The following is a 14659-nucleotide window of genomic DNA, read 5'->3' as shown; positions in this document are numbered from 1 at the left end:
AGCAAATCATCTACCAAATGACTCAAGGGTAGAAATTGTAAGTTAAAATGAGGTAGAAGTTAATCTTTATTTAGTATCCATGCAGAATAGCTATCTCCTTACAGCTTTAAAAAAATCATTGAGAAATGTATTCATAAGCATTTCTACTTTGAATCTTATATCTACATATCTTATATCTCACAACTATGCCTTATGTGAATCTGAAATTTACAAAATGAACAAAGTTAAAATAAAGAAAATGTTATTCATACCCAGATGATAGAATTGATAGAAAGAAACATTAAAATAGTTATTAGAACTGCATTCCATATATCTGAGAAGCTAGAGGAAAGATTGAACATGTTAAGTAAAGACATGAAAGATATTTTAAAAAGACCTAAGATTGGGCTTCTAAAGTTGAAAATTATAATGTCTGAGATGAAAAATACACTGGATGGGATTAATGGCAGATCAGGGATTTCAGAACAAAAGGTAAATCAATTTCATAAGAAAAAAATGAAAAAAAAAATTAACAGAGCATTAATGAACTGTGGAACAACTTCAAGTGGTGTAACATATATGCAGTTGGAGTCCCTGAGGCAGAGGAGGGGATCATATAGAAAATATGTGAAGAGATAATTGCCAACAATTTTCCAAATTTGATGAAAAGTATAAACCCACAGATCCAAGAAATCAGTAAATCTCAAGGTCAAGAAACATGAAGAAAACTACGTCAAAGCACATCATGATCAAATTGCTTAAAACCAGTGATAAGGAGAAATTATTAAAGCCAGAAAAAAAGGACACTATATACAAAAGAACAAAGATCAGATAGATAGAAGATTTAAAGATTAAAAATTCAAGTTAGATGACAGTGGAGCCATGAGTGTAAAACACTGAAAGAAAAAAAGAACCTGTCAACCTACAATTCTCTACCCAACAAAAGTACCTTTCAAACACTCAGATGAAATAAAGACTTTTTCAAACATACAAACTCCAAAAGGATTCATCCCCAGCAGACCTTCACTATAAGAAATATTAAAGAAAGTCCTCCAAGCAGAAGGAAGATGATCCCAGATGGAATCTTCAGTCTATACAAAGGAATGAAGGGAACTTGAAATAGGAACTACATGGGTGAACATAAAAACTTTTTTTTCTTATTATTTCAATATATTTAAAAGATAATTGACTTTGAACAAAAATAATAACAATGCATTGTGGGACTTACATACAGAAGTAAAATCTATGATACCAGTAGTGCAAAGGTCAGGAGGAGAGAAATGGAACTGTAGTGTCATATGGTTTTTATATTATACATGAAGTAGTATAATACAACTTGAGGGCAGACTGTGGTAAAGATGTATACTAAAAACCCTAAAGCAACTACTAAAATAACAGAACCAAAAGTTATATATAATAAGTCAAAAAAGGAGATAAAGTGGAATCATGAAAAATACTCAGTATAGAAGAAGGTAGAAAAAGAAGAAAAGGGAACAAAGAATGGATGAGATGAATAGAAAAAAATAACAGGATGTTGGATTTGAACATAATCATATCAAAATCTCATTAAATGTAAATGATCTAAACACCCAACTAAAAGTCAAAGACTACCAGATTGGATTAAAAAAGACTCAATTATAACCTGCCTACAAGAAATCCACTTTAAAAATAAAGACACAAACTGAGCATGGCCTTTAAGCAATAGTCAGCAAGGAACTGAGACCTTCAGTCCAACAGTCCCAAAGAACTGAATTCTGCCTATAACTATATGAATTTTGTAGCAGATTCTTCCCCAGTTGATCCTTCAGGTGAGACCCTAGCCCTTGTTGACACCTTGATTGCAGTCTTATGAGAGACTCTGCAGTAGAGGACCCAGTGAAGCCACACCCAAACTCTACCCACAGAAACCATGAGACAATAAATGGGTGTTGTAGTAAGTCTCTAAGTTTGTGATAATTTGTTACACAGCAACAGATAACTAATGCAGATGGAAAAGGGTACACTATGCTAACACTAATCAAAGGAAATCTATATTAATGTCAGACTGGATATTTTAATATCAGACAAAGGAGACTTTAGAGCAAAGAATATTACCAGAGATAAAGAATATCTTTTAATAATGATGTTAGTTCTTCAAGAGGCAATAACAATGCTAAACATCTATGTAACTAATAATAGAGCTTCAAAATATTTGAAACAAAACTGATTGATAGAACTGCAAAGAGAAACAGACAAATCCATGATTATAGTCAAAGATTTCAACACTCCTCTTTCAATAACCTGTAAAACAAGTAGGCAGAAAATCAGTAAGGATATAGGAGTTTTACACAACATTATTAGGCAACTTGACTTAATTGACATTTATAGAACACACCACCCAACAACTGCAGAATATGCATTCTTTTCTGGTGCGTATGGAAATTTTACCAAGATAGGATATATTTTGGATCATAAAACTAGACTGAATAAATTTCAAAGGAGTAAAGTGAAACAAAGTAAGTTCTCTCACTATAATGGAATTAAATTAGAAATAAATAATAGAAAGATATCTGGAAAATACCCAAATATTTGGAAACTAAATAACACGCTTTTATACAACCTATGTTTCAAAGAAAAAAATCAAAAGGGAAAATTTAAAGGGAAATTAGAAAATATTTAAAACTGATTGAAAGTGAAATTTTAACATATTAAAACTTGTGGGATTCAGCTAAAGTAGTACATAGAGGGTACATGTATAACACTGAAAGCCTATATTAGAAAATAAAAATCATCAAAGACATCAGCTTCCATCTTAACAAATAGAAGAACAAGAACAAATAAAACTCAGTGTAAGTAAAGAAAGGAGGACGATAAAGATCCTATCAGGAATCAATGAAAAATAAAACAGTAAAACAAAAAAGAAAATCAATAAAACCCAAAACAAGACTGAACAGGGAAAAAAGAATAAAAGTCACAAATTCCAGTATCATGAAGGAGAGTGGTGATTCTACAGATTCTGAAGCTATTAAATGGATAATAGGGTACAACTTTATGACAATAAATTTAATAACTTAAAGAGATAAATGTCTTGAAAGATACAAGCTATCAAAGCTCACTCAAAAAGAGAGAAGTATCCTGAATAGCACTATAGCCATTAAAGAAATTGAATTCATAGCCAAAAACCTTCTCATAAAGAAAACTCCAGGCCAAGATAGCTTCACGGATGAATTCTACCAAACATTTAAGGAAGAAATAATAACAATTTTACACAAGCTCTTCCAGAAAATAGACAAGAAGGGGACACTTCTCAACTCATTTTTGAGGCCAGTATTACTCAGATATCAAAACCAGACAAAAACATTACAAGAAAAAACTACAGATCAATACCCTTCATGAACATAGATGCAGATTGAAAAAATTTCAGCAAATCTAACCTAGCAATTTATAAACTGTGGTCTGAAGAATGCAAGGTTGGTTTAACATTTGAAAATCAATCAGTGTAAATAATTATATTAACACTAAAAAATACACCATATGATCAACTGAATATATGCAGAAAAAGCATTTAGAAAATTCAATATCCATTCATAGTAGAAACTCCCAGCAGAGTAGGGATAGAAAGGCACTCTTTCAATCTGAAAAATGTCATCTACATCTAATATCATACTTAATGGTGAAAGATTTAATTCCTCTAAGATTAGAAATAAGGAAAGTTGTCTGCTCTCATTACTTCTATTCAACATTGCACTGGAGGTTCTATCTAGTGCAATAAAGCAAGAAAAAGTACTACAAGGCATCCAGATTGGAAAAGAAGTAAAACTCTGTTCATTTGCAGATGACATGATTGTCTACATAGAAATCTTATGGAATTTATGATAGGCTACTAGAACAGTTAGTAAGCTTAGCAAGGTTGCAGGTTTCAAATTAATATACAAAAATAAATTCTTATCAATTTATATAGTAGCTACCACAACAGAGATTTAAATAAAAATATCACTTTCAAAAGCATCAAAAATTTGAAATACTTAGGGATATATCTGACAAAATATGTGCAAGCCCCACACACTAAAAACTATAAAACAAAGCTGAAAGAAACTAAAGATCTAAATAAATGGAGAGATTTATCGGGTTCATGGGTTGAAAGATTCAATATTTTTAAGTCAAGTCTCCCCAAACTGATCTATAGATTCACATTAACCTCAGTCAAAACCCAGCAGCTTTTTTGGTAGAAATTGACAAACTTATTTTAAAATTTATGTGGAAATACAAAGAGGCTAGAACAGCCAAATCAACTTCGAAAATGAAGAATGATGCTGGAGAACTTATACTACCTGACTTGAAGATTTCTTACAGAGTTACAATATTCAATACAATGTGGTACTGGTGTCAAAAAAGACCAATAGAGCAATGTAATGGAGTAGAGACACAGAACCACGGCTCTGCCACGGAGCCCCAGCGACTTGCACGTATCCACACAGGCCACGCAAACAAAAGTTTGAACCACTGCTGATCTAAGTCTTGGCAGAGCACCTTGTGATCCTCCAGAATGAAAGTCTTGTAAGGAGTTGCTACAAGACCATCGTCCACTCACCTCCCTATAGCCCCTGGGAGGCCGTCCTGAGACGTTTCTCATCACCTCCTGGGTTCTGATGAGGTTTGGGACTTCCTGCCTTGCCCCCCTCAGAATAGAGCTGCAGACTGTAAAACCGCTGACCTGAAGTCTAGATTTGGGTGTTCTGTAACAGGGTATGCTGCAACTCACATTGCCATTATCTGGCCCCTTTTGTTTGGGTGTTGTCTTTTGTGGTGTGTGGGACAAGGACCGTGCAGAATTGGTACTTCTGGCTATTCGTCTTTTCACTGTTTATGTAAGCGTTAAAAGTCCGAATCTAGGAGTGGCTCCGTGGATCTTTACCAGTTGAATTGGTCAGGCCTTGCCCTGTCTTGTGTGTACTTGACAAGAGAGCCAGAAATAAACCCATACATATGTAGTCAGTTGATTTTCAACAAAAGTGCAAAGGCAAATCCATGGAGAAAGGAAAGGCTTTTTGACAAATGGTGCTGGATCCACATGCAGAGAAAAAAAAGCTTCAATCCATACCTCACACCATATTCAGATATTAAAATGGGTCATAGACTTAAATGTAACATATAAAATTATTTTAAAAATTTTAGAGGAAAACATAGGAGGAAATGTTTGTGGCCATGGTTGGGCAAAGATTTTCTTTTTAAGATAAAATAACCCAACACAATCCCTAAAAGAAAAAAATGATCAGCTGGATGCCACCAAAAGTAAGAACTTCTGTTCTCCAAAAGACACTTTTAAGGAAAGAAAATGTAACCCAGAAACTGGGAGATAATATTTATAAATCACATGCCTGACAAGGGACTTGTATCCAGAATATATAAAGAAATCTAAAAATTTAAGAAGAAAACAAACAACCCAATATTTTAAAAGGGCACAAGATTTGAACACGCACTTCACCAAAGAAGATAAATGGATGGCAAATAAGTACATGAAAAGATGCCCAACATCACTTGTCATCAGGGAGATGCAAATCAAAACTACAATGGAACATTTCTGAGTACCTAAAGAATGTCTACAGCTAAAGAGTGACCATACCAAGTATTGGTGAGGATGGGAAGCATCTAGAACATTCATATATTGCTGGTGGGAATGTAAAATGGTAGATCCAATTTGGAAGGTCATTTCCTAAAAGATTATCTTTTAATCATATCATGTGACACAGCTCTGCCTAGGTATTTATCCAGGAGAAATGAAAGCATATACCCAGAAAAAGGCTGGTACACAAATGTTCATAGCAACTTTATTTGTAACAGCCCCAAGCCTGAAACAATCAAGTGTCTTTCAACATATGAGTGGATAGATACATTGTGTTATCCTCTACCCGTGGGATACCACTCAGCAATGCCGAGGAGTGAATTATAGATACACACAACAGTATGACAACTCTCAAAGTATTGGGATTGACATGTATACACTGTTATATTTAAAATAGATAACCAACAAGGACCTACTGTATAGCACAGGGAACTCTGCTCAATATTCTGTAATAACCTAAATGGGAAAAGAATTTGAAAAAGAATAGATACATGTATATGTTGAACTGAATCACTTTGCTGTACACCTGAAACTAACACAACACAGTTAATCGACTACGCTCCAATATGAAATGAAAATAAAAAATATTACATGCTTCAAAGCAAATCTTAAAGTAATATTGCTGCATGAAAGAAGCCAGACAAAAGAGACTACATTCCATTCACATAAAATTCTAGTAAATTCAGACTAAACTATAGTGACCAAAAGCAGATCAGTGGGAAATTGGAGGAGGGGGAGGGAGAGATTACAATGGGGCAAGGGAACCTTTTGCTGGTGATGGCTGGGTTCACTATCTTGATTATAGGGATGGTTTCATGAGTGCATGCCTGTGTCCAAATTTATCAGATCGTATACTTTAAGCATGCGCAGTTTACTATATGGAATTACAACGCAGTAAAGCTGCTTTTGAAAAATATGTTGTTTTCAGTCACTTTCCTTCAAGACTCCTGGTGGTCCACGTGCCTTTCTGAGTCCCTGCTCCACGTGACATTGGTAGGCGGTGCCCCTCCGCCTTGGTCCCTGAGAGCTCAGTAGTCCTGCCTGCCTGCGCTTGACATGGTGATTTTATTTAATCGTCATCATAGAGACAGAAGGCCAAGAAATTTTAATCCCAAGAACAGGGACTAAAAGAAATGTCAAGATGACACAACGCAAGCTGGGCCCCCGGAACAGAAATCCGATGCAATGACGCGATGGGCCCCCGCCGTCTCTCCCAGGACCTACTGGACCCCGAGGGGACAGACCCTCCGCAAGGACAGCCGCGAGGCTGGACCCGGCACCAGCAGAACTTCCAGAACCCCGGCACCTGGGCGGGGGGTGGGCCCCGAAAACGCGGGCGCAGCTCGGCTGGCTTGTGGGACGCCGAAGCCCCGCCCGAGGAGCTAACCATTTATGTCACACTGTGACAATTATTCTGCATAAAATTATCATTAAAAACCCTAATTTTTCAGCCTCCAACCCCGCCAGTGGCCTTTTAGCATTCTCCCGCGCCGGCGTCTGCGGGCCGGTGATCACCGGCTCATTACCTCCGTGTGGCGCCGGCCCCCCCCGCGCTCGCAATCAAGCGCTAATTAAACCGGCGCGGGGCCCGGGCTGGGGCCGAGGCCGGGGCGGGGGGCCCGGTGGCCTCCGAGGGGCTCTGACGGACGTGGCCGAGAGCTCCCGGGTCCGGGTCCGGGTCCGGGTCCGGGCGGGGTCAGGCGGCGGGCGGGGCCGAGGCCGAGGGTCTGGGGGCGGGGCCTGCGGGGGTGGGCTTGGGGGCGGGGCCTGGAGCGGTGACGGAGGCCTGGTCCGGGGTCTGAGTGGGGTCGGGGCGCTGAGGGCTTCCGGGGGCAGGGTCAGGGGTCGGGGGTCGAGGGTCGAGGGTCAGGTGGGTGGCCGGGGCCCCGGGTCCTTACCCCAGCGAGGCGGCCGTGCGGCAGAGGTGCAGGGGCGCCAGGCCGTCGGCGCTGAGCAGGTCGGGGTCGGCGCGGTGCTGCAGCAGCAGCTGGGCGCAGGCCGTGTGGCCCCCCAGGCAGGCCTCGTGCAGGGCGCCGCGGCCGCCGGGGCTGGCGTCGGGGTCCGCGCCGCGGCCGAGCAGGTGGTGCACGCAGGCCGTGTGGCCCCGGGCCGCGGCGATGCACAGGGGCGTGGTGAGCTCGCGCTTGTACTCCAGGGTCCAGAGGCCTGGGGGTGGAGGGGAGGTGGGGAGAGGTCAGGTGAGTCGGGGGACGCGGGTGGGGGGAGCGGTGTCCATTAAGACTGAAATAGGGTGAAACCATCTCTTAGAAGTAGGTACCAGGTGGGCAGGTAGGGAGATACACAGAGATGCTCAGGGTTCGGGACAGAGAAACCCAGTGAGGGCCAACTGGATCACGGATGAGGGCTGGAGGGAGGCGTGGGGGTAGAGGTGAAAGGGCCCTGACAGCGAGGGGCAGAGAGATAGCAAGGGAAAAAAGTGTAGGAAGAGGGGAGAAAGTAACAGCACACAGAGCAGAGACACACTGGAAAGACAGAGATGGAGAGACAGGGAGAGAAGAAATACAAAGGAGAGATCGGGGTGGGCGGTTATTGAGAAGCAAGAGAGTTTTGCCAAATGTGAGGGTAACTTGGGTAAGATTTGAGGAGTTAAAAGCTGGACAAGCAGGGTGGACAGTGGGAGAATTCACATTTTCCAGACTCTGAATTAGGGGCAGCTTGAGGGAGGAAAGTGAGCTGTGGATTTTTCTGGAATCCAAGCCCTCTCTTTTCGAGCCCCGAATTTACCCCTTTATCATTAAGAGGGGAAGACAACAGACAAAACAAACTGACCCACATCACCAAGGTTGCTCGAGAAAAGGACTCGGAAAGTTTAGTTGTCTTGGAAGTGGCCGGGTTTCAGAAGCACCCTTTGATGTGGTGGTCTGCATTGAGCACAATTCTGGTTTGTTTCTTTGCGCTCTTTGGGGTTTTGTGTGTGTGTGTGTGTGTGCGCGCGTATAGGGTTGCTCTTTCTTGAGGGATGAATGGAGCGGGAGCTGTACATTTCACTTCTCTGAAAACTTGGGGCTTTCAAAAGGCCGGGGGAAGGTTGTTAGCAGCCGCGAGCACTCCTGGAAATGGGGGAAAGCTGTCCCTGGTGAATACACTTCAAGGGACAGGATTTCACATGGCAGGGATGCCTTCTGATAATGATGGAAGAATCGATACTGTGGCTGTAATGAGCTGTGGAGGAGACCCTTTTCACAGGCCACCTCCTTCCCGGGACCCATGCTGAGCAGTTTGAAAGACCACTCATAATTACGCACCTCCATGCAGCGCGCGGTTCCAGCCCGCCCCGCGTCCCCAAGGCCCAGCCTGGAGGTTGTGCGCACTCGGTGGGGGAAGAGGGGGCCTGTCGTCCTGGTGGTGGGTGATGGCGGCTGGAGGCCCTGCGGCCGTGGGCCTGCATGGGTTTGAGCTGCCCTGCCCAGTGAAGACCGGGTCTGATTTGAGGGAGATGATGGATATGGTCCTTGACCGTAACAGTGACCTACATTCTTGTAGGGGCCAGCTCCTGGTTGTTGATTCTACTCATTTTCCTGAGACAGGAAGTTTACTTACTGAGGGTCAAGGAAGGGGGTACTCCATTTTCTAGGGCATGCTAAGTTCCCACCATCAGCAGCTCTGTTCACCCACCCAAGATTCCCAAGTCTTCCCCTGGACTGATGGGAAGGGGCCTTGGTTGGGCATTTAGCTCAGCCATAGCTTAGGGCCAGCCGCTTTCTCCAGGTCCCTGGAGATGGTGATGAGCTTCTATCAGGCCTTCCAGAGAATCCCGTTCTAAGGCAGCTCTCTCATTCAGTAAACCTGAATCATCAATCAGCTTCCAATAAATCCCACCCTTGGTCCAGGTTCTGCCACCAGGAAGGACACAGAAGCAGGCTTCTCCCCAGGTGATACCTCCCTCTAGACATCCGCTCCATGCTAATGCTTTCCTGGCACTGCGAGCTTGATGGGGCCAGCATTCCGTCGTGGATGTGGTACCCAGGAGCCAGCCACTGTGAACCTGTGTATCCCCTTCCCCATGGCTCCCTTCAGGAGGAGCTGAATTGGCCACCAGGAAGTCCTCGTACGAGCGAGGGCAGTGTCGGGGCCACTGTCCTCAGCCCGGGTTTGGTCATTTCTGCTACTGGACCAGCTGGGAGAATTCAGGTGGCTGTGCTGAAAGAGCACAGAGTCCAGAAGTGTCCATCCTCTCTTCCCAGCCTGCACCGAGGCCGCAGGCCAGCACTAACTCCCAGGGCTGCCCTTCTGCTCGGTCATATCTCAGGTCCCTTCACTGCCACAATGCTCTAATCTCCTGTCGTACAGATGTGCCATAGAAAAACAGCAAAGTTAGGGGTGGAAAGATTGAGGGGGAAAACAGGAAAGAGGCTTTGATTCAGACGATGAACTGACATTAATATCTATCAGTGCAACATTTGAGTGTGTGTGTGTCCAGGGCTGCGAGGCATGTGATTAAAAACAACATTAATCGAACATTCAAGCAGTTAGCATTCTTGGTTGAATGGTCACACAGCCCTCTGGAGAAAGATGTGTGCCCCATCTGGGACAGGTGAGGGAGAGGAGACCCAAAAAGGCTCTGGGATGCCTTTGGCCGGGAGGGGTTTTGGCCCAGACTAGACCTGCGCGTGCCTTTCCCGCAGCCTCTGCCGCCTCGCTGGCGACTCTCAGCTGCTTAGCCCTTTGGCAGGGTTTGGGTTTATTCCCTTCTCCCTGTGTGAGGTGTACACAGACTGGGTCAGTGCTTTGGAAACCACCCTTCCTGATTCTTGGCCTGCCAGAGATCACGAGTCAGGGGCACGGGGCACTGGCCATTGGCCCACTGACCACAGAGTCTGAAATCCTCACAGATTCCAACACATGAACCCTCTCGGTAAACGTGTGGCATCGGGATGCACGGGAGGAAGGGTGCCCAATAAGGAGTGCCAGCCAAGGGGGCCACAGTGCAGCCTGATGGTCAGAAAGTCTGTTCATCCCAGATGGGGGTGAGGGGGCTTCTCTCTACCTGGGGGTATGTTTGCCTGCCCGGCACATAGCGACAGTGTCCAGGCGACAAGAATGCAGACATACACAACTTAAGGACCTCTTTTTTCTCCCCCTCCTCCCCCTTCCCAGAATCCCCCGGGTTCCAGGAGGAGCGGCTCCTGAGAGCTCTCCCTCCACGGTGCTGGCTGTGTCCCAGCTTCCCCGCTGGAGCCGTGGCGTTCACGGATCCACAGAGGAAACTTGCCCGGTGCTGCTCACCAGGGGCCCGCTCCGGGCGCACTCAAAGGAGAGGCGTACTTTATCTCCTGCTTCCCTGGCTGCCAGATCCAGGCTCTGGCAGATCAGCATTCAAACTAAAGCTCTTTTTAAAGACAAGAGGCACCTCCAGCATGCGAAGGGCACTTCTCACCAACAGCTTGGCCTTTCCAATTTGATCTCTCTCATCTCTCACCTAAAAACTACATCTTAAAAATCATGCACGCAAAGTTTGGCTTCTAGATGTCTTTTGCTCGAGTATGTTAAATGCAGCACCCGTGTGAGCAGTCTACACACTGGAGCTATATGTTCAGAGGTGTGTTAGTAGTTCCTTAAAAAAATAAATAACCGGGCTTTAAAGGAGCAAAGGTACCTGACGGTCCAAACGTGGCCAGGGATTTCACCTGCCACTCCATCTCATCCTTCTTGATCTCAAACACCACGTTGGCGTCCTGGAAGAACTGGTCCATGAGGAGCTTAAGATGGTCCAGGTCTCCTGTGACCAAGGCAGTATGGTACTCGAGCACCGGCCACCCAGCTCTGGCTTGAGGCTCTTTTCCCATCTTCTGAAAGATCTGAAGTTTCCCTCCAACTGGCTCTGGCTGTCTCTTCATTGCAATGCTGATGATCTCGGAAAAGTTCTCCAGGAAGGGGAAAGATGGTCTTACGGAGTGTGAGCTATTTCTATTGTTATTACTCAATTGTCATCCAGCTGGGGCTGGGTGGTGGTGTATTTATAACTCGTGTGGGCTCTGATGTGATAATGGTTACTTGATATGGCCAGCATCATGTGACCACTAATATGCCAACGAGCTCAGCCACCCCCGTGTGATTATATAGATGTAAACTCTAGAGACAAGCACATCTGTATATCTTCCAAACAGCTCTCCGCATGACAAGGGCACACAGCCTAAAACAGGCAGGGCTTCTCTTCCCTGCTCTGTAGGGTGTCTTCTTGCTTTCATCCCATCCACTTCCTTAGCTGCTGTGGCCAGTGGTGGTGAATGGATGTGTGTTCTGAGGGCTGTGTCAGCCCCAAGGCTGTGTGAGGGAGGCCCAGCTGGACACTGCAAATGACCAGGCTCTGCACAAGTGTCCCCGGGTGGGAGGCTCTGTAGTAGGACAGACCAGGGATTCCCAAAGGCATCCTCTGGGGCCCCAGGTGGCCTGTGAGTTTCTTCCAGTTGTTGAGAACTGATCCCAAAATGCGCATCCCTTGCTGAAGATGAGAGATGCCACAATTTTTTTTTTTTTAATGGATGGTAACAGTTCTTTATTAGTAACTTACTAGTTACTTGCTACACTGTAGTTCAGGGCTTTATTTTATTGTCTAAAAATCAATAAAATCTAAAAATAGAGTTACCATATGATCCAGCAATCCCACTCCTAGGCATATATCCAGAAAAGATGAAAACTCTAATTCGAAAAGATACATGCACCCCTATGTTCATAGCAGCACTATCTATAATAGCCAAGACATGGAAACAACATAAACGTCCATCAACAGATGAATGGATAAAGAAGATGTGATCTATCTATCTATCATCTATCTATCTATCTATCTATCTATCTATCTATCTATCTATCTATCTATCTATCATCTATCTACCTATCTATCTATCAGGGACTACCACTCAGCCATAAAAAAGAATGAAATAATGCCATTTGCAGCGACATAAATGGACCTAGAGATTATCATACTAAGTGAAGTAAGTCAGAGAAAGACAAATATGATATCACTTATATGTAGAATCTAAAAAAACGATAAAGATGAACTTATTTACAAAACAGAAATAGACTCATACACATAGAAAATAAACTTATGGTTACCAAAATGGAAAGCGGGGGAGGGAGGGATAAATTGCGAATTTGGGATTAATAGATACACACTACTATATATAAAATAGATAAACAACAAGGACCTACTATAGTACAGGGAACTATGTTCAATATCTTGTAATAACCTATAATGGAGAAGAATCTGAAAAAAATATATATATATTCATATATATACATAAAACTGAGTCAATTTGCTGTACACCTGAATCATTGTAAATCAACTATACTTCAATGGAAAGTTTTTTAAAAAATTAATAAGGTCACTTTTTTCTTATAACATAGATAAAACACAATTCTCATATATTTTTTCCAATTCTTGTTTTTCCCTTGCTAGGAAGCTGGGATGGGCCAGTGGAGTTGGCCAACAGGATCCTGTGCCACGTCTATGTGACTTACAATAAAAAATGTGCCCAGAGGCTAGAGAGAGGAAGGAGAGTCGGGAGGGCACTGCCTGGACCAGCAAAGGGGGTGGAGCATGTGCCCAGGAGAGTTAGGCACAGAGGCTCCGGGGGAGGGAGGTGTGAATATCAGTAGCCACCATCCTCTCAGTGCCAGTGGTAGCCCAGGGATCGTGGGATCCATTGCTATGTGGTGTTGCAGTCAAACAGCATAGAGACAACAGGAGAAAAGACCTGATGTCAAGGGTTAGGGCTCACGAGGCAGCACCTCTTTAGTCAGAGCTGGACTTCGTAATCACCCACTTTTCCCATGTCCCTCTCTCTCACTCTCATTCACTCCCCAAAGCTGCCCCCTGACCACCCCCTGCCTCCCTCTAAGTCCTTCTAAAGCCTGAGCAGGATCTCTCAGAGTAACCTGGCCCCTGGGGTGCCCCTTTCATTGAGATTTTCCACAAAAGGGGGACCCAGCAGAATACCCTTGACCTTTCTTAGCAAGGCTTGCAGTAAAGAGTGGAGGGGAGATTGGATGCACTTATGATTTAATAAAGATGGTTTACCCTCATCATAGACCTGATTTGCAGGCATGACTGTATTACATGGGCTGACCCAAGGCCTGGAGCTTCCCCCAAATGGTAAAACACACACCTTCTCTACAGAAGGGGGCTGCAGGGTGCTGGGATGGGAGAGGTGTAGCCTCTGCTCATCTGTGATGCTTTGTGCAGGCGGATAAGTGGTGTTGACAGTGCCTCAGAGGCTGAAGGGCTCACGTTGGTGAAGACAGTGTAGGGACTGGGGGTGTCCCAGAACCCTGCTGAGTGCTACGGAAAATGCAGTGGTAAAGACTATGCAGACCATGTTTGCAAGGAGCATGCAGCCTTTATCAGACACAAGAGACAAGAGCATATGGAGAATGACAAACAGCAACACTACGGAGACCATTTCCTTTCTGGAATGTCCACTAGAATAAAGTCATCTGTTCTTCCCCCTTCATTTCCATATTATGTCATTGCTCTATTCATTTCAGTAGCAATATTAATTCTTTGGGTATTTCGTTTCTTTAAACATAGCCTTTCTGCCCTGTTATTTTCTCAGACTGATAGCTAGTAATTAAATACATTTCTGAAAGACTTTTTATATGCAACTATAATCCAGGATCCAACCGGAGCCTGTACTTTAAACTAGAGCATTCTTTTGTACCTGATACATGTTGTCATGGGCTATTTTTAAAAGGGGTGGGACCCTGGAGGTGAGTCCAGGGATAAGAGCCATTCCACCCTGTGTTCTATGCTAAATTTAGCTTTCCAAGTGTTATATTTGTCAACAGCACCCTAAATACTCAAGCTTGATTTCAGTGGGTAGGGGGTAGTAGTCCAGAAACAGACTTGGTTCTTTGTGAAAGCTTTAAAAATAGCTTATGGTAGACAGAATTGGTTTCACAAGTAGGACATGGAGATTAGTTCTACACGGCAGCATGGCAGAGTTGTTGTTTTAAAGAACAAGAAGAGCTGTATGTGTGACTCTTACATTTAAAAAAAGCCAAGCAAAATAAAAAGAAAACCAAAAAAACCCCCGACAAATGGCTGAAAATCAACCCATT

At 43.8% G+C, this 14659-nt stretch overlaps 1 protein-coding gene across 2 annotated transcripts in view; it reads right to left on the bottom strand.

The window, feature by feature from the left end:
- The window catches only part of ASB18 (ankyrin repeat and SOCS box containing 18), a 65956-nt gene that overhangs the window by 30409 nt on the left and 20888 nt on the right, over positions 1-14659 (bottom strand). The window contains exons 2-3 of one of the 2 annotated variants that reach the window (XM_082395601.1): positions 11199-11321; positions 7480-7747 (exon numbers count right to left, since the gene is read on the bottom strand). In XM_082395601.1, coding sequence (XP_082251727.1) covers positions 7480-7747; positions 11199-11321 — 391 coding nt within the window. The remainder of the gene's footprint in view (positions 1-7479; positions 7748-11198; positions 11322-14659) is intronic. The other variant, XM_082395600.1, reaches the window with a different exon arrangement.

Source organism: Balaenoptera borealis (genome assembly GCF_965194805.1).
Source record: "Balaenoptera borealis genome assembly, chromosome: 6".
In the NCBI taxonomy this organism is placed as follows: Eukaryota; Metazoa; Chordata; class Mammalia; order Artiodactyla; family Balaenopteridae; genus Balaenoptera; species Balaenoptera borealis.
The sequence above is the reverse complement of the archived record's forward strand: the minus strand, read 5'-3'. Positions and strand labels throughout refer to the sequence as shown.